Genomic DNA, 20,883 nt, shown 5'->3' with positions numbered 1-20,883 from the left:
TTTCTTTACTTGGAATATTACTTTGGTAAACTAGGATTAAATTCTGAAGATTGAAAGCTAATATATAAGACACAATGGGTTTAGCGTTAGCTAAAGTGAGTGGGTATATTTATTTTTGGGATTGACTTTAACAGTTAAATACGAGAAAATTAAAATAGTTGCATATTTATAAAGTCCAGTGTAAAGAAATGTGATATTATAATAGTGAGTTTTAATTTAAAAACGGTGCTCTGAACGTTTAGTTTGATGTTGATATGCAGCAAAATAAATTCCACCTACTGCATTATTTAATGCTTTCGAATCAAAAGTTTATTCTGGATTCATTTTTTGGATTTTTTTTTCACATAAAAAAGTTAAAACAACAGAAGCTGACCAAAAATTAGTAAAACTCACGAAATTAATTGCTTATTTTTGTGGCCCATACGAATGAATAGGCCAGTTAGTCTAACTTTACTTGGTGGCAGTTTTAATTTATTTAATTTTTGGAAATGAGTTAAATGTGCCAAAATGGATTAAAAGGATGATCCCCTGGTTATGTGTGACTATTGTTCGAACAAATTATGTAAGGAATGTACTAAACTTGTATCTGCAGAGGCTCGTGCTGTTGAATTAAAGAAGAGGGCCCCTTTTTTAACCCTCGTAAGGCGGTGCGGGTGCAGGTGCACCCCAGACCTCGTTTTTCTTACATATATTTTTTAATATTTTTTTTTTTGAATTTTGTCAATTTTTTTATTCGCATTAAATTCAATTCTAAACGCAATATACCCATTACAGCATTTAAAACTCTTTGCGTTTACGTGTTTTTTTTTTTAGAAAAATGACTGTAGATTGCAAATGATGAAAATTTCATATCCTGAATTGGACGTTTTTGGTGTTCCACATGGAGCTAACACAGCTAAGGGGCAAGGTCGGTGTTACTTATGTCAGAGAAAAAAGACCGAAAGTCCTGGCATAACTGTATTATGTGAAAAAACTTTGTGTTGTCACTCTGTGAAAAATGTCATGTATTTGTCTTGCAACGATAATAATTTTTTTTTAAGAAGAAATAAGTAATTTTTTGAAAAATTTTGTTTCATACTATATTAAATAAGTCCTAATTATATTTCAAATCAATTTCTCCGACGTTCACATACAAAAAAGGGTTATACAGTCGCACCGTTGTTTACGTAAGAATCTAAGCACCGCCTTACGACGGTTAACGATCGGTGCAATTGCTGCCTATCTTACAGTGACGCAAATGCTTATGTGGAGCATTTTGTTGATAATTTATTTAAGAAATGTTTTGGAAAAGTAGGAAGCTGAGGTTGATTTTTCTATTAAAGAAAAAATATCTTCTCTGTATTATTCATTTTGTGGTGTTCATCTAAAGAACTTGAACAATGTTCAATGTAAGTGTACCTACCTAATTCTCTAGGTGACGATGTGATTAGGTTAAAGGAGAGCAATATTAAACTAATCCATATGGTTATTGATATTTTTTTCATGTTAAAGACAGAACCAGTTATGCCCCTGGTGACTTAGCATTGTAATAACATGGGCAAAATTGAGGCGCTCAAAGCAACAGTGGCCTAAGCCACAAATTGAGAATTTTTAGATTAATATATCAATACAAGCAGCAACATTAAATCTTCGGATTAACAAGGGTCTACATAACCTACCCCTATATTTGTCTAAATGGCGCTACATAATTTGTAGCGCCATCCCATAAGCATAATGGAAATACGAATGCAAAGAATGGATTTATCCCAAAACTTCGTTTTTGGGGTTAGGCCACTCTTACCCTGAGCGCCTCAATGAATGATAGAGATGTACCAATAGTAAAGGATCAGAAATACAATTTGAAAGGTCCTACTACTGCCGCTACTCCTAAAGATACTGCAGGAAAGAATCTTGCACAAAATCCTTCCATTTCAACTTTTGCTGGGGATAATGTTACACCTACTGCTAAAAACAAACACTAATTTTATCTAAAGAACTCAATGGTAAGTCTTAGCGCCGAAAATCTAAAACTTTATTCTAAGAACCAACATTCTGGTGACAGCCTAAATCCGCGTTTTCTAAAATCTGCAAAACAAACGAACGATAAAGCAGATATCTACAATATGCATTCACATCCTGTCAATGTATCTAGGTGAAATTCCATCGACTGTTGATTTTGTGTACTCGTAATAGGAGTAAACTAAGTAGGTACCCTTTCAACCTTATACACTGGAGTCTAACACCGGTGTCCGCCACCGGTGTTTAAATGCAGCAAAGCATTGTTGAGCCACTAAAATCAGCCAGACACTCGAAAGTGGCTCGTCTGTAGTCGTTCATTTAAAACAATGCTTTACTGGAATTGAACACCGGTGGCGGACACCGGTGTCAGACACCAAGTGTCTTAGTCTGAAAGGGTACTAAGATAAAATGAAAGACATTTAACATTCAATTCTGTTTCAGAGGCAACCGCCATCCTCTGACGTATCGGGTGTCCCAATAAGAATGACTCTCGGCCATATCTCAGGTACCGTTTATACTACAGCTTTGGGAAAAAAAATTGTATAACAAAAGTTGCCCCGAGAAAAGCCTGGAAATTATTTTCATAATTGTAAGTCCACCGCTAGAGGGCGTAATTGAATATTAAAAATTAAAAAATCGAAATTTTACAAAATTTGCCTAATAAAAGGGCACTGGAAATCCAATCATCATATTCTTCATACAATTCTGTGTATATTTTATTTCACAAGTTTAAGTCTACCTGTGCAAATAAGAGGTGGGGGTGAGTGGGAACCTTGCTATGAAAAAATCGCTCTAAGTCCGGTTCTGCTTAATCGATTCGGTTCTGCTACAAACTTGGTCTTGTTAAAAACAGCTGTTTTTTGTCAATGTAATAGTTATAATTTGGAAACAGTCTATTACGTAATGTGCCGGCTAGAAGGCGCTATTTATTTTTTTTAAAAGTCTAGCTTTCTTTGGAAAACATTAAATACAAATATGTATTTTTTCCTATATTACAAAATTAGACCAAATTAGCAACAGAATACCGAAAACCGCATGTCGATACCTTTTTTCTATCTCGAGATACCTTAAGAAACGTGTAAATTTTAAACATAACTGTTGCTATCATATAAGTGGAAATATATAGAAGCACGTAGTGTGCTATGAAAAAAAAACAAAGGAGCATTGTCTAGATTTCACCGTATATAATGAATCAAAACAACAATAAGACAAATAACACTATAAAATATAACAAAAAAAGAGTGTGTGTTCTTTGTACGCGAGTAAGAAGTTATACTTCTATTATTATGATTTTAACGAAATAAATAAATTTTAAACAGTTTAATTTTATTTTTATTTAAATATTACACTAATTTTAATACTTAAAAAATACCAAAAAAATAGCGGCAATATGTAATTTTTTATGAATTGTTGCCTCCGCGCATTTGCTTTTCTCTCGATGAATCGTAGATAATGTAAAAACGTCAGATTTTCTACAAAAATTTTTAATTTTTATTTCATTACATTTTAATATCAATTATCCTATTCCCAACTAAGATAAATACATAACTGTTATTGTTACCGGTAAACTAAGTTAAGAAAGTCAAAGTGGAAACAAGTAGTGTGCTATGGAAAAAAATAGAACTATTAGAAGTATTAACTTCAAAAAGTCATCCTGTGTCAAATTATGTGTCAAATCAGTAAAACATAAAAATGTGTTCATTGATGGTTTTTTGCGGTTTTGGTTCTATTAAATTTTATATAAAATTTATACAGAGTGAAATTCAAGATGATTCTTACAAACTAAGAAGCATTTGACATGATAGCCACATTCTTTGAATGCATGAGAAATGCAACTTTTGCGGCTAGAATATATGCAATGAAATATCCCCAAAGACGTCACCCCAGTAGTAGAGTTTTTCATATATTGTTTTGATTTATTATATACGGTGATATCTGGAAAATGTTTCTTTGTTTTTTTCCATAGCTACTTGCTTATATATATTTCCACTTGTATGACAGCAACAGTTATGTTTAAAATTTACACGTTTCTTAAGATATCTCGAGATAGAAAAAAGTTATAGACATGCGGTTTTCGGTATTCTGTTGCTAATTTGGTCTTATTTTGTAATACAGGAAAAAATACATACTTGTATTTAATATTTTTCAAAGAAAACTAGATTTCTAAAAAGAAAATAAATAGCGCCTCCTAGCTGCATATTACGTAATAGGCTGTTTCCAAATTATAACTATTACATTGACGAAAAAAGCTGTTTTCAACAAGACCAAATTTGCAAAAATCGATTAAGCAGAACCGGACTTACAGCGATTTTTTCATAACAAGGTTCCCACTCACCCCCACCTCTTATTTGCAGAGGTAGACTTAAACTTGTTAAATAAAATATGCGCAGAATTTTATGAAGAATACGATAATCGGATTTCGAGTGCCCTTTCATTAGGCAAATTTTGTAAAATTTCGATTTTTTAATTTTTGATATTCAATTACGCCCTCTAGCGGTGGACTTACAATTATGAAAATAATTTCCAGGTTTTTCTCGAGGCAACTTTTGTTACAATTTTTTTTTCCCAAAGCTGTAGTATAAACAGTTCCTCAGATATGGCCGAGCGCCATTCTTATTGGGACACCCGGTACGTTTCACTCTATTGGGATCTTCAGATAGGCCTGTGGTCTGCTCTGAATCTAAACGAAAATCAACTGGGGATTATGCATTTGCTTGTAGACGCTGTAACGAGATCTATATAGCATAATGACAGAAGTTTTAGATCTTTGGATCTATCAGCGTTCTAACCTACTATTTTTTTGATCTTTTGGTCAAAGAGTCATTTCTCTCTTCGCTTCGGGATATTCTCAATATTCACAGCCTTTTTGTAGTTATTACTTATTTTCGTACCTAACTGGTCATATGATAACGATTTCGGAAGTGGAAGTCGAAACGTCAAATAAATTTAATGTCAAATTTAATTTGTGGCTTATTCCTAAATAAAATAGAAAATTGCATAAGATGTCACAAGTAAATAGTTTTAGAACAATATTGTTAAATATTTTAAACTTTAAAAGAGATATGCTAAACATACAGGAGTATCGAAAATATATTGACACTTGTTACAATATTTTAAAAAGTCTCTTTAATTTTTTTTTTGATAATACTAATTTTCCAGATATACTGTAGTACTCATATGTATTACTAATTTTCTTTATATCTTTGCAGGGATTCACAGTGGCACTCTTCTACTGTTTTCTCAACACAGAAGTTCAAAACACTCTCCGGCATCATTTCGAGAATTGGAAGACAAGGAGATCGTTGGGACCGAGGAGTCTTCGGTCTGGAAGTAGAAGCAAAGACTGGTCTCCGAGGTCTAGAACTGAAAGCATTAGGTAACATTATCTTTTAATGCTATATTATGTATATTTATTTTTGTGTATGATTTTTTACATAGTTATTATGCGTTTCTTCTGTTTCGTTGCGTAAAAGCATCCATTATTGCAACGCAGAAGTATTATTCTGTAGGTCTGAAGCTATTTCCTTGTGGCATTTTTAATTTTAACTATTTTCATTGAGAAATAAGCCACAATTTTACCAAAAAAAATTTTTTATTTTTTCGACGCCCAATTCGGGTGTCATTGTCAAAATACAAAATAATACTAAATTAAACAAAAATGTTGTTGCTTAGTAAAAAATTCTCATCATTTATATTCTCGGAATTTCTTTTATAATTTCGACTCATTTATATCGGCAATTCAGACATGTATTAATTATTATTCTACTTTAAATTGTATAATACATTTTTGAATTGCCGATATAAATGAGTCATATCAAATAAATTAAAAAAGAATTTTTTACTAAGCAACAACATTTTTGTTTATATTGGGCAACAACGACACCCGACTTGGGCATCGAAACGTTAATAAAATCATTTTTTTAGTAAAATTGAGGCTTATTTCCCATTGAAAATAGTTGATTATTATTCTCTAGGTTTATTACTTCTTATTTATAACACTAATGATGAAACTCATTGTCAGTAATTAATTAAGTCTCTGTTGAAACTGATCATCGGTTGATTAGTGCAAAAAATATTGATTAACATTGGATGAAATAGGAAAACAATGATGGTAGAGAAACAGTATAATAAATGGACATCGGTAAAAGATAGAGTAACTCATCAGAACCATATGACACCAGAACTTAAGGAATTTGAGCGTTTAATGCCTGGTTGCACCAACAGATCTTAAGCTCCGGCTTAGCTAAACTCTACTTATAAATAGGGCCTCCTTGAGTATCACCTATGTTGCACCATAATTTTAGATTCTTACGTTATTATCAATTATATCTATTATTATATTATGGTATTCTTATTGTAATATATTATAATTATATTGTATTAATTCTTATGATATTCTCGACTTAAGCTTAAGATCTGTTGGTGCAACCGGGCATAAGTGAAATTAACTAACACAGAGGTGACAAACGTCAACATAAATATTGCCACTGAAAACACTGATAGAAAACAAAAATGAAAGTGAAAAAACAACGACAGTAAACCCAGGCTAGGAAAGATCTTGTAAATAAAAAAGATATCTGAAATATTCTTCTTCTTTAAGTGCCGTCTGCCAAACGGAAGTTGGATATCATCATCACTATTTTTACTCTATCTACCGCTGCTCTAATCAGTTCTGTAGAACTGCATTTAAACCAGTTCTTTAAATTCTTAAATCATGACCATGACACTCTTCAAGACATCTCAAAATAAATTCGAAAAGACGTCAGAATTTAAAATACTAAAAACATAGCTGAATACAATAGATCAGAATGGAGAAGAGTTCTGTAGGAGACCAAGGCCCAAAAAGGATTGTCGTTATAGTGACGATGATGATAATATACGGGATGTCTTTGAGGCTACATTTTCTACTTTTGGTATTTGACTTTGATCAGGGTCTGGAAGTTTTTCTCGTTTATACAATTCGTGTATAAACGAGACAAAATCGTGAGATTTTAATATCTAACTCTTTGCTTATAATTTGCATCAAAAAGTCTAAATAGGATTATTACACCTCACCAACGCTTTTTAAAATATACCTGGGACGGCAGTGAAGATATGAAAAAGGTAATGTGCTTATGGTAGGGGAGCCCAAGCGGGGATTTTTGCAGTTACTCGAGCGCATCAGATTATTACATGAAGAGAAACCTTGTACCCTGAAAATGTCCCTCTACCATATATTTTCTGTTAATGCAGGGGGGTTCGTTAAGGGGGGCCGAAAAATAAATGTATTCTTCGAAAAACACGAAATCGTCACATTAAGATAAGGTAAGTTAACACATTCGCGGACACGCTTCAGATGAATACACGTTTTTCTTACGGAGTAAGTGACTTTATATGAAGTCGTGACGGTGAGTGTGTTAAGTACATGCAAAATTGTATATTTAAAAAATATGACGATTTGAACGGGGCGTAAGGAAATGGGTGAGTCCCAAAATTTCACAAGAAAAAAGCGAATATTTCGCGAAATGAATGACAGAACAAAAAACTAAAAAATACGTGCCCAATATTTTTTTAAAATCTATCGAATGATACTAAACACGACTTTCCACGGAGAGGGGTCAGGGGTAAATTTAAGTTTAAATACGAATCCCGCGATATTTCGCGAAATGAACATCAAATTGAAAAAGTGAAAAATTGAAAAACACACTTATTTAATATTTTTGAAAAATCTATCGAATGGCACTAAACACGACCCCCCACGGAGTTTGGATGGGGGGTTACTTTAAAACCTAAAATAGATTTTTATTGCACATTTGGATTCCTTACGTATAAATAAGTAACTTTTATTCGAAACATTTATTCAAATTATCGATAGATGGCGCTATAATCTAAAGTAACGATTGTTGGAAATAGAAAATTAAATTTAAAATGGAAAGTCCCCACTAAAATGGAAAACTTTACTTAACACTTTTTGGTTTGAGGACCTACTCTTCACAACTTAATAGGTCCCCATAACGCTCGAGTAGCTGCACATTTAGCATACTTTGCTCCCCTGTCATTAGGAAAGTCCAAGAGAGAAACAATAATAAAGTGACCGACTGCAGCAGAGAAATAATGAAAGTAGGCTACACATTTTGTAGACGATATTAGGACACAACAGCTTATATGGCCTTGTATAGAGGATGACAGAAGATGGACTACAAAATCAGCTGTCAAATTGGATACCACCAGGACGCAGAAAACGTGTGAAAACAAAGAAGAAGCATATACAGAGAAATTTGAGACCCCAACTTATATGAAGGCGCATGAGATGCTAGAGATAGATAGCAACTGGTTATACATTCCTGTAAATATCTCATTTATAGGAAAGCTCAGAATTCGACGACCTTGGCTATTTGGAAATTGGAATGCAGCAAACAAACCTTTAGTAAACCTCTGACAAGCATTTGTAATCTGTATATCTTCTGAAATGTTTCTTAGCAAATGCCATTCAATTATCCATGTTTTATCTAGGTATGAAATATTATTGTCCTCTCTTCTGAGTTGTTGAATTTGTTTTAAATCTAGCTTCTCTTACCAACTTATTTTTTTTTCTCTGTAAACACAGATTTTCTATTATGCTGGCCAAAATTTTCTTAGGGCAAAATTTTCTAAAATTTGTCTCTTGCTATGTTTGCCAAAATTTGGTCGATATTAACGTTTGCTACACGTTTATCCATATACATAAATGTAATGACTGCATTTTTCTCGAATTGTTTGCTTTACAATATCGTATATTGGTTGTGATTTTCTTCTTGTTGATGTTTTCAATGCTTCTGTAATAGTTTTTTTTTATTGCAAACGGTTTCTATATGAATTTTTTTAATGGTGCTAAAGACTTAATTCATTTTTAAGAACTCGCATACACATACTCACATTTCTCACATAAAATATAAAGCGCGCTGTGTCTAATATATACCGAATAAGTGAGAATGTCTTGGGAATCCTCTCCATTATATAAAATGTTCAAATTCCTTTTTCAGTAATTGCCGAGACGGCTATTATTCAAAAGAATTGAGCCCGGAAATGGAACGAAGAAAGGTCTTTCCCTATGCAAACGGAATTTTCGTTTTTGCTTTTGAGGCGTTTTGTCTACACCGGCGTATAGTCTGGTCGAAAAAAAAAGGAAAAATAACACCATTGAATTTTTGCTGAAAAATATAATTATATCGATTATTTTATTATAGAGATTCTGACCAATATAAACCTACAAGAATAATAGTTACAGCGAAAATTACACTCACCCATTTGTCTACTGGACAATTATCGCGTGATTACAGCGATTATTTTATTTATAGGGGATTCTGGCCAATAGAAAGCTACAGAAATCAAAATTAACTGATAATTTTTGATAATTTCCCGTCGTCAAGTATATTACGTCAGATGCCCTTCGTTGCTAAGAAAAAATACATTCAGTGACATCAATGACAATTATTAATCTTTTAAAAATTATAGAAGTGATGACTTTCAACCGTCAAATATTTATAACAACTTTGTGTTTAATTGTGCTAATTTGTATTTACATAAATAAATTACAATAAAATTTTGGTTTTGAACAGTTTTAAATCGTAACATGAAATAATCGCAACAAATTGCGCTCGATCTCTAAAATTAATATAGAATTTTTGCCCTCGTGACACTTTGACATAATTTGTCAAAATGTCAATGTCTAAAACCGTCAAAGTGCCACTCATGAAAGTCACCGGACATTCCAACACAAAATCAGTATCTTCCTACCTGCAGATGGACCAATAATACCATGAGATGATCATTCAACAAATGAGAACCAATTCAACGGATCCCCAACTTAGTTGTCCGAAAAATTTAAATCCACATCCAAAGGAATCGGGAAATAATGTAAACGATTATTATAACTGTGTCTTTATTAATTATTAGTTCTTTTAAGATCGGTTATTGTTGTATTTTTAAATAAATTGTTAGAATAGAAAATAGAAAATGATCATTTCTTCATTTGATAGTTTTACTTTCTTCGAGTAATTTTCTCCCAAAATTACACTCGTGCATCAAAATAATCAGATAATTTAGCTTTCAAGTGTATTGCCTTCTAAAAACTACTCTCGTTCATTTTTACATTTTGGCGAAAGAGCACTCATCCTTCTGCGTCTGACTCTTTCGCCAAAATATGAAAATGAACTTTGGTAGTTTTTAGGCAATACGCTTTCAAGCTAAATTATCGATAATTTTGATGCATTTGTTTAATTACTCCCGATTATTTTTTAACGATTTTAACTTCCAATAGTATAGTAAGGTATTTGATCACGTGTTTAATTCTGTATAATCAGATTAAAATTATACTGAGAATTATCTACTGTAGAAAATTACCGATAGAATATTTTTAAGTAGACTGTTTCTGTTTAATGGCAACCAGTTTCCTAGTTTTGACAACTGTCACATTTAAGAAAATATCCATAATATATATATATATATATATATATATATATATATATATATATATATATATACATCCTACTATCAATTTGGCATCGATACATTATGCATTTACCATCGATTTGGCATCGTCTTGCAAAGTGGCATCTGTATATCGATGCCACTTTACACTACCTTAATAACTTTATTCCTGTACTTGCTACCAGAAGTCTAATCAGCTCGGTAGTTAGAGATTTGATTCCTTGATGTTACTTTAATATATCAGCTTTCCTTGTTTACCTCTTACTAAGTTATATAAGTTTATTCCATAAAATGTTTGAGTCCAAAATGATCGTACAGTGAAAATATTATATACATTTAGTTCAGTGTTTTACCGTTTTGTCGCTGCCGTTATATACATGAAAACGTATATCCCACTTTCATTATCAATCATTTTGGCATCAGAAATTTGGCATCACTGTTGAATACAATATTATTCACAACGAAAAATAGACAATTTGAGAATGTATATATTATTTTCATAAAGAAATCAGTCTGGCATCATGTTTTATTGTTTTCACCCAATTTTGAAAAAATGTGAAAACTTTGTATTATCCACGTCCGTCTGTCCGTCTGTCTGTAACCACAACTCCTCCGTCAATATACCAGCTAGAATGACAAATGAGGTATCAAATGAAAGCTGATAATCCAAGGATGGTACTAAAGGTGAGATATTTGACCTTGGCGGTCTGTCCGTCGGTCTTTACGACCGCGAATATAACTCCTCCATCATTATACCAGGTAGAATGACAAATGAGGTGTCAAATGAAAGCATATAATCCAAGGATGGTACTAACGGTGAGATATTTGACCTAGGCTGTCTTTCCGTCGGTCCCTCCGACCGCAAATATAACTCCTCCGTCATTATACCAGGTAGAATGACAAATGAGGTGTCAAAAGAAAGCTTATAATACAAGGATGGTACTAAAGGTGAGATATTTGACTTAGGCGGTCTGTGACTCGGTCCCTCCGACCGCGAATATAACTTATCCGTCATTATACCAGGTAGAATGACAAATGAGGTGTCAAATGAAAGCTGATAATCCTAGGATGGTACTAAAGGTGAGATATTTGACCTAGGCTGTCTTTCCGTCGGTCCCTCCGACCGCGAATATAACTCCTCCGTCGTTATACCAGGTAGAATGACAAATGAGGTGTCAAAAGAAAGCTTATAATACAAGGATGGTACTAAAGGTGAGATATTTAACTTAGGCGATCTGTGCGCCGGTCCCTCCGACCGCCAATATAACTCCTCCATCATTATACCAGGTAGAATGACAAATGAGGTGTCAAATGAAAGCTTATATTCCAAGGATGGTAATAAAGGTGAGATATTTGACCTAGGCTGTCTTTCCGACGGTCCGTACGACCGGGAATATAACTCCTCCGGCATTATACCATGTAGAATGAGAAATGAGGTGTCAAATGAAGGCTGATATTCCAAGGATGGTACTAAAGGTGAGATATTTGACCTACATGGTCTGTCCGTCGGTCCGTCCGACCGCGAGTATAACTCCTCAATCATTATACCAGGTAGAATGATAAATGAGGTGTCAAATGAAAGCTTATAATCCAAGGATGGTACTAAAGGTGAGATATTTGGCCTAGGCAATCTTTCTGTCGGTCCGTACGACCGCGAATATAACTTCTCCGTCATTATACCAGGTAGAATGACAAATGAGGTGTCAAATGAAAGCTTATATTCCAAGGATGGTACTAAAGGTGAGATATTTGACCCAGGCTGTCTTTCCGTCGGTCCGTACGACCGCGCATATAACCCCTCCGTCGTTATACCAGGTAGAATGACAAATGAGGTGTCAAATGAAAGCTGATAATCCAATGATAGTACTACAGGTGAGCGATTTGACCTAGGCTGTCTTTCCGCCGGTCCGTACGACCGCGACTATAACTTCTGCGTCTTTATACCAAGTAGAATGACAAATGAGGTGTCAAATGAAAGCTGATAATCCAATGATGGTACTACAGGTGAGCGATTTGACCTAAGCTGTCTTTCCGCCGGTCCGTACGACCGCGACTATAACTTCTGCGTCTTTATACCAAGTAGAATGATAAATAAGGTGTCAAATGAAAGCTTATAATCCAAGGATGGTACTAAAAGTGAGATATTTGGCCTAGACAATCTTTCTGTCGGTCCGTACGACCGCGAATATAACTTCTCCGTCATTATACCAGGTAGAACGACAAATAAGGTGTCAAATGTAAGCTGGTAATACAAGGATGGTACTAAAGGTGAGATATTTGACCTAGGCGGTCTGTCGGTGGGTCCGTCCGACCGCGAATGTAACTCCTCTGTCATTATACCAGCTATAATAATAAATGAGGTGTCAAATGAAAGCTTATAATCCAAGGATGGTACTAAAGGTGAGATATTTGAGCTGGGTACTCTTTCTGTCGGTCCGTACGACCGCCAATATAACTCCTCCGCCATTATACCGGGTAGAATGACAAATGAGGTGTCAAATAAAAGCTTGTGGGTGAAAACCTAGGACTTACGAAGTCCAATTTAAAAATAGGGCATATCAGAGATATGCCTTAGACATCATAGAAGACAATGAAACAGAAAAATCAAACAAGCAATATGTCAAAAGGGCCTTAGTTATGTATCTTCGGTCCTGTTGGTCCAATCGTGATGTATAGCACCTCAAATGATAGGATTTGACAAACAGAATACAATGAGAGAAAAATCAAATACAACCTCATGTCAAAAGGGCCTTAGTCGCGTATCTTCGGTCCTATAAGACCAATCGTGACGTACGGCATCTCAAATAATAGGACTTGACAAATAAAATACAATGACACAGAAAAATCAAATACAGCAACAAGTCAAAAGGGCCCTAGTTATGTATATCTAGTCCTATTGGTCCAATTGTGACGTACAGCAGCTCAAATGGTAGGGTTTAATGAACAGAATACAATGACACAGAAAAATCAAATACAGCAATATGTCAAAAGGGCCTTATTTACGTATCTTCGCTCCTATTGGTCCAATCGTGGCGTACAGCACCTAAAATAACTGGATTTGACTAATCTAATACAATGACGTATGAAAATCAATTACAGCATCATGTCAAAAGGGCCTTAGTCTTGTATCTACGGTTCTATTGGTTCAATCGTGACGTACAGCGTCTGAAATGATGGGATTTAACTGGCAGAATAAGATGGTGTAGACAAATGAAAATGACGGCATGTAATAACACTTTAAAATTGTAGAAATAAAATGGATTAACACACATGGTATGACATATTAGGTGAGAGTATTTAACAAATAGAATACGATTACATACGTCCAGTTTTTGACAAGCGACTTCTCTACATATGATAAACGCGAAAGGGCCCCAACGTTCACTGCTCAACATAGGCCTCCCGTTCACTGCATATACCCACTGCTTTCTGACGCTGTGACTTGAGAGGATAGGATTTAACGAATAGAACGACAAAGAAGACTAAACAAGGCAGCTCACGGGAAAAACACAACTGTCCGTTTTATACTCTACAGGGAAGCATCAAATATTCAACGTAAGAATATATTAGAGTATAACGGTATGATAAATCTTTTTCTTCTTTTTTTCATTTAGTGCATTCCGTACGTTTTTTAAACATAATCAGGAGAAGTTGTTGAATTTCTGAAGTCTATAAAAGAATTTCTTAACAAACCTTTTTTTAATTGTGTTATGGATTATTTTTAAGAATGTGTTTAAAAGGCAGTTCGCAGGCTTATTGTTCAATGGTCTTATCACTTTCAAGCGCCTGTCTTTTTTGTAGGACTATTAATTGTTACTTGTGATTTCAACCATTCTAGCGGGGCAATGCCTTTTCTATAACTGAAATGAATATTATTATCCATTTAATTTTTTTCCTCAATTAATTGAATGCCTCCTACTGGTGTTTGGTCTAAGCTTACCGCTTTTCCCCATTTAAGCTAAACTGCTCGTCAAAAGTTAGGGATATAGAAAATTATGCTCATTTTCATAGCTAATTTTTTCGAGAACAGATTAACGGATTCCACTATTTTTTTTTAATATTTTAGATTTTTCTTTAGTATTTACACAGTTGTGCAAAGGTTTACACAAACTTCTTTTTTGTACTTATACCGAGTGGTAGGTATAAGTACAGAAAAGAAGTTTGAGTAAACCTCTTGATAGGTATTAGTTACGTATCTTCACTCCCATTGGTCCCAACGTGTCGTACGGCAGCTCAAATCATTGGAATCAGCCAACAGAATACAATGACTAGGGAGCGGATTTATATGCGATCAATTTTGATGAAATATTCGCATATATATGCGGTAAAAAATTACGAAATATGCGCAAGATATGCACAAAAATTCAAAAAATGCGCATTTCGGGAAACCACAAATTTTCTGTCTTATTTAGTAATCTTATTTATTATTTTTCAAATAAAATCATTTTTTATATATGCAATTTATTCACAGTTTTTACAAAAACTGCTACCAATAGTTACCTATTTAAAATAAAACAACAATATCACTATAAATATATCTTCGATTATAATTCACTACAATGTGTTTTTCCAAATTCTTTACGAGGAAACATATTCTTTGATCAGACAAAATATTTTTATAACTTGAAAAACTCCTTTCAACATCGATAATTGGTGCGTATTTAAAATAACTTGTTAATTTCCGTTAGAAAATCGTAAAACTTTGGCTAAAGGTGTAAATTCTCTTAACAATAGAGGATTTAAAAAATCACCAGAATTATAGGTAGGTACCTACCCTAATAGCACAAGGACGTCCAATGGACGTCCTTCACGGACTTTAGGGACGTCCATTGGACGTCCGTTTTCGTCCGAGGAACGTCCTTTATACGTCCTATTTTGGTCCAAATGTCGCGCTACCGAACGTCCATTGGACGTCCATCTAATGTCCGAGGGGACATATATTGGATCTTAATCGGACGTCCTAGGGGACGTAAATTGGACCCTAATCGGACGTAAATTGGACCTTAATCGGACGTAAATTGAACCTTAATCGGACGTAAATTGGACCTTAATCGGACGTAAATTGAACCTTAATCGGACGTAAATTGGACTTTAATCGGACGTAAATTGGACCTTAATCGGACGTAAATGGGACCTTAATTGGACGTAAATTGGACCTTAATCGGAGTAAATTGGATCTTAATCGGACGTCTTAGGGGACGTGAATTGGACCTTAACAGGACGTCCAATTTTGGTCCAAATTCCACGTTGCCAAACGCCCAATGGAGGTCCACCTAACGTCCGAAGGGACGTTCGGTGGACGTCAATTGGGCCTTCATAGGACGTCCCAGTTTGGTCCAATGTATTGCTGCCGATCATCCATCTAACGTCCTGGGAGGACGTTCGGTGGACGTCTAGAGACGATATTTATACCTGTGGAGAATGTATTGTGGGAAATCAAAAATATATTTTTTAAGGAACTTATATTACATCTTATATTAATTTACAATTATTGGATATTAGATTATTTACATTAAATTATAATTACATTTCTCCAAGAAATTAACGCACCACCTTAAAAATGGGCCATTTTTGATGTCTCGAATTTCCTAAAGCCATTGTCCCATCTAAGTGATTTTTTTAATAATATTATAGCCTAGGCTATATGGGCTACCTCCATAAGCTTGTCATGCACGGGGAGCTATACTGTAATAATATTATATCACATCGCTGAGGGAACTCTACATTACATATACTTTTCGAATCAAAACTTTTATTCTCTTAATATTATTACTTAAAAAATATATACTACATTCGTCTCGCTAAACTCGAAAAATAACTTATAAACCATAAAAATCTCCAAAAATATAAATGACATAAATGAGAATTGGCACAATTATTATTATGGTTTTAAGTTGATTTTTCGGATTTAACTACAATATTATGCAAAAAATTATGTTATATCGCAGATTTAAAATGGGTTTATCTCGAAAACAGTTATATTAAGTTTAGCGAGATGATTGTAGTACACTTTTTTTAAGTAAAAATATTAAGAGAATAAAAGTAGACTGGTACGCAGTCTGATTTTTGCATAAGAGTTTAATGAAATGGTAACAAATCAATTGGAAGTTCTGTCCGACAAAATACATGGAACGTTTTCGGTAGTCTGATGTTCCAAGTTTTTAACCTGTTCCACAATTAAAACTTCCCCGGTTCCAGTATTCCCGTACATCAAAGTTTGTCCGACTAGACACCGTGAAGCTATTAACAAATTTTCAGCTTGCTGTTAATCAACTTTTTTTATTACGCGGGATCCAGGTCTATAAATGAATACAATAAATAAGTAGGTAGGTACATATTATACACTTATTTATACGAGTACAATTAATAGTAGAGCTGGTTTTTGGGATGTTACAAGCAGCATTTGCATTTCCACAGAGATACTTATGACAGAAATAATAAAATACCGAGACGGACTATTATTATAATAATTTACAATAGGACCCGACCGACGGCCGACGCTATAGGGACAGGTAAAATTTATGACTGAACAATGCACCGAGCATCGATACAAGCAATATGTACCGGTCGAAGGTTATTTTTTATTGTGCCAAATGGACGTATATAGTACCTACCTTTAAAAATCGAATACACAAATTAAAAGATATTTAACAACCATAAAGATTTGTCAAACTCTATCACCGACTTCATGAAAACAAGTATTACTACATTCTTTGATTGTTTTTGCTGTAAATTTTAAAGGATTGACATGAAATTTGGCATACGCATAGCTAACATGCCAAAGACAAAAAGTGATATTGTGCCAATGTGTGCTATTGCCCTGGGGTGAGTTTCACTCTTTCTCTGGGGTGAAAAACGTTCAAAATAAGTCCGGACTTCGATAAACTGATTAATATTAAGCAACCTTTATTCCATACTTACAAAGTATGTGTACTTACAAATTAGTATGTGAATTTGGGGGGTGAATTTCACCCCGCGGAGGGGTGATATACAAAATATAGATAGATACACAAAAGATATACAAAAATGTTTCAAAACATCGAAAAAAATGTGGTAAAATGCAAATATACATATCATATTATGATAAAATTGCGATTTTGGCGATTTGCCTTTTTGGATAGAATGATGATGATGTTGATTAGGATAAAACTGCGAAGAATTTTTTTATCGAAATATAGTAAAAAATATGAAAAATATACCAAAAAGCTTGAAAAAATATGTAAGTATGTAAGGAAAAACATAAATAATTAAATAAACTTTTGACAACACAACACAAAAGTTTGAAACACTCACTATTGGGATTGGTTGTCCTGGCTTGTGATTTTCTTCTTTGCAGATGACGCTCACGGATCGATGTCAATGTCCAACGGACGTCCGAGCACGGACGTCCAAAGGACGTTCATATTTGTTCAACACGTAAGTACGTCCAACGTCGGACGTCCTAAGGACGTTCATTTATAGTCCATCCGCATTAGGACTAAAACTGGACCTATTTTGGGCACACGTACGCTCAACTTCAAAAAGATGCTCTCAATATTCATCTGTAGTAAGGATACATTGATAAAAATTATATTTTTGCTTATTAGATTTAACCACCAAACTTCTATCATCTTGGTAACGGGAATAATAAAACATTATAAAGTCCACTTTACATCAACAATAATTGAACAAGAAATTGACGACAAGTTATTCAAGGTCAAATTTGGCTTATACAAAACACAATTCTACTTCCAATTTTGCCGTGAATAAACAGAAAATAAAGAAATTTGACAAAATAAAACATATCCAATTGTTCTATTTCATCAAATTCCTTCATTTTCTTTTACAAATCATACATTTTGTACTCGTCAAATTTGGCCTTGAATAACTTAGTCAATTTCTTGTTCAATTTATTGTTGATGTAGAGTGGACATAACGAATAATTTACCGATCAGATTTTCACACTTTACATAAAAACAAAAACATGTATTAGATATTAAACTACATATACAGTTTTGAATTAAATATGATTTATAATCTTTTCCATTTAAACTATTTTATTAACATAATTAAGTTAATATTTTATTAAATAATTTTGCTGTTTAATCCCCTTATTGGTAGAATATGTCCAATATGGACGATTGGAAAAGGTCCGTATTTCGTCCGAGTACGGATGTCCAAAGGACGTTCATATTTATTCCACCCGAAGGACGTCCAACACCGGACGTCCGAAGGACGTACATATTTAGTCCACCCGAAGGACGTCCAACGCCGGACGTCCAAAGGACGTACATATTTAGTCCACCTGAAGGACGTCCAACGCCGGACGTCCAACGCCGGACGTCCAAAGGACGTACATATTTAGTACACCCGAAGTACGTCCAGCGTCGGACGTCCAAAGGACGTCCGTTTATGGTCCATGGACGTTAGGACCAAAAATTGACCTATTTTGGACGTCCAAAGGACGTCGTGTGCTATTAGGGTATTAAATATAACAAAAGTATATAAAATTCGGATTTCCGGGTAAAACATCCTTCGTCATTTTAACATCCTACAATCATTTCATAACGGCGGCGTATTATCCTATAAGTACTTTGTGTAGAGATCGTTTATTTTCTAAGAAAAAATGAAAGGCGGTTAATGAGCTGTCTCTCTTGGTTCTCGAATTAATACAGACCACAGCCTGTGCGTGGAAATATTTTGTCGAATTAAAAAATTTAAATTTTGTTTTGGACTAATGAAATAAAACATTTTAGTAGTTCCAAAATGACACAAAATCTAGGCATCGGATAAAAAAGTTTATTTGAAGAAAGTGTATTTTTTTGTTCTTCTTAATGGCGGTACAGGCTCGTTTTTTTAATATTGTATTTAATTACAGAACAATTTTCAAATATTACCTAATATATTTTTCAAATTGGGCTCTGTACCGCCATTCTTTATTATATTACGGATACGTGTGCCAAATATCTTGAAAAAATATTCAAAATTACAGCCGCAATCTTGGAACGCGTTTTGGCTACCTGTTGATCGCTACTGTATCACCTTAAACAATTTTTTAAACAAATTCACAAAAATAATTTTTTCATTACGAACGATTTTTTAGATAAGTTGGGTTATTCTGAGCAAAAAAGGTATCTTGAGATTTTTCTCTAAAATTGATTTTTGTCGAGTTATATGGCCATTTTCGCATTTTTCAGGTTTTAAATCGCGTATAACTCGACAACAATCAATTTTAGAGAAAATTGACAAGAGACCTTTTTTGTTCAGAATGTCCAAAATTATCTAAAAAAAATTGTTCAAAGTGAAAAAATTATTTTTGTGGATTTGTTTAAAAAATTGTTTAAACAATTTTTCGACCACGGCACCTTGTGAATATGTTATAAGGACCTCTTTTTGAGTAAGTTTGTGCAAAAAAATCGAATCGGAATAATTTCACTAACAGGGGCGACGATAAATCCGGGACTATAGCGCTAATTATTAATAATTAAAAATAACAGCTTTGTAATAAAATAATGACAAAAATCTCTTAAGGACCTTGAAGCAAGGGTTTGAAACTTGATCTGCTCACTTTTTAATTTCATAATAATAACTTTTAATCGAGTTATTAAGACTTAAAAATGGCCATTTTCGCATTTTTCAAATTTTTAATCGCATATAACTCGACAACAATCAATTTTAAACAAAAATGGCAAGACACCTTTTTTGCCCAGAATGACACAAGTTATCTAAAAAAAATTGTTCGAAATGAAAAAATTGTTTTTGTGAATTTGTTTCAAAAAAATTTTTTAAACAATTTTTCGACCAATGCACCGCCCGGCACCCTTTGGATATGTTATAAGGACCTCTTTTTGAGTAAGTTTGTGCAAAAAAATCGAATCGGAATAATTTCGCTAGCGGGGGCGACGATACTGCCCGGTCTACTTTTGATGCTGATGGTGATAGAATAGATACTTTTTATATAACAAAAATAAAACTTTTTTTAAACTCTTTAAAAAATTTGTGGCGGGTTTTCCCCGAAAAGTGCGTTATTTTTTGGACATTTTACGTTGAACTAGTCGATTTGGAATTTGACGAATAAGAACCAACTTTTGATTAGCTCCAACTCTGTTTTTATTGTGTGTCCAGACTTCATACAGACATCATTTTTTTTACTGTTTTATAAGCTTTATATTTGCTAGGAATAGTTTTTCGATCAAATACTTACTTTTTGATTTATTTGCGAAAAACCATCTAAAAACAAAAGTTACAAGGAATTTAATTAGTTTATCCACTTACGGACTTATTTGGACCTATATTTTTTCACACTCGAGAAAGGGGTGGTACTCATCCCCAGAAAAAAAGCACACACTGGCACTCTGATGTTCATTTCGCGAAATATCGCAGGGTTCGTATTTAAAATTTTTAATTTACTCCTCACCCCTTTCCGTGGGGGTTCGTTTTTGGTATCATTCGATAGAC

General features: G+C 33.9%; 1 protein-coding gene across 1 annotated transcript in view; it reads left to right on the top strand.

The window, feature by feature from the left end:
- The window catches only part of LOC114331654 (diuretic hormone receptor-like), an 892,082-nt gene that overhangs the window by 799,933 nt on the left and 71,266 nt on the right, over positions 1–20,883 (top strand). Inside the window, exon 8 of the mRNA XM_050649706.1 lies at positions 5,208–5,374. Within this exon, the coding sequence (XP_050505663.1) occupies positions 5,208–5,374 (167 nt within the window). The remainder of the gene's footprint in view (positions 1–5,207; positions 5,375–20,883) is intronic.

Source organism: Diabrotica virgifera, chromosome 4 (assembly GCF_917563875.1).
Source record: "Diabrotica virgifera virgifera chromosome 4, PGI_DIABVI_V3a".
Lineage (NCBI taxonomy): Eukaryota > Metazoa > Arthropoda > Insecta > Coleoptera > Chrysomelidae > Diabrotica > Diabrotica virgifera.
Note: the sequence above shows the minus strand (reverse complement) of the source record. Positions and strands in the feature narration are given on the sequence as shown.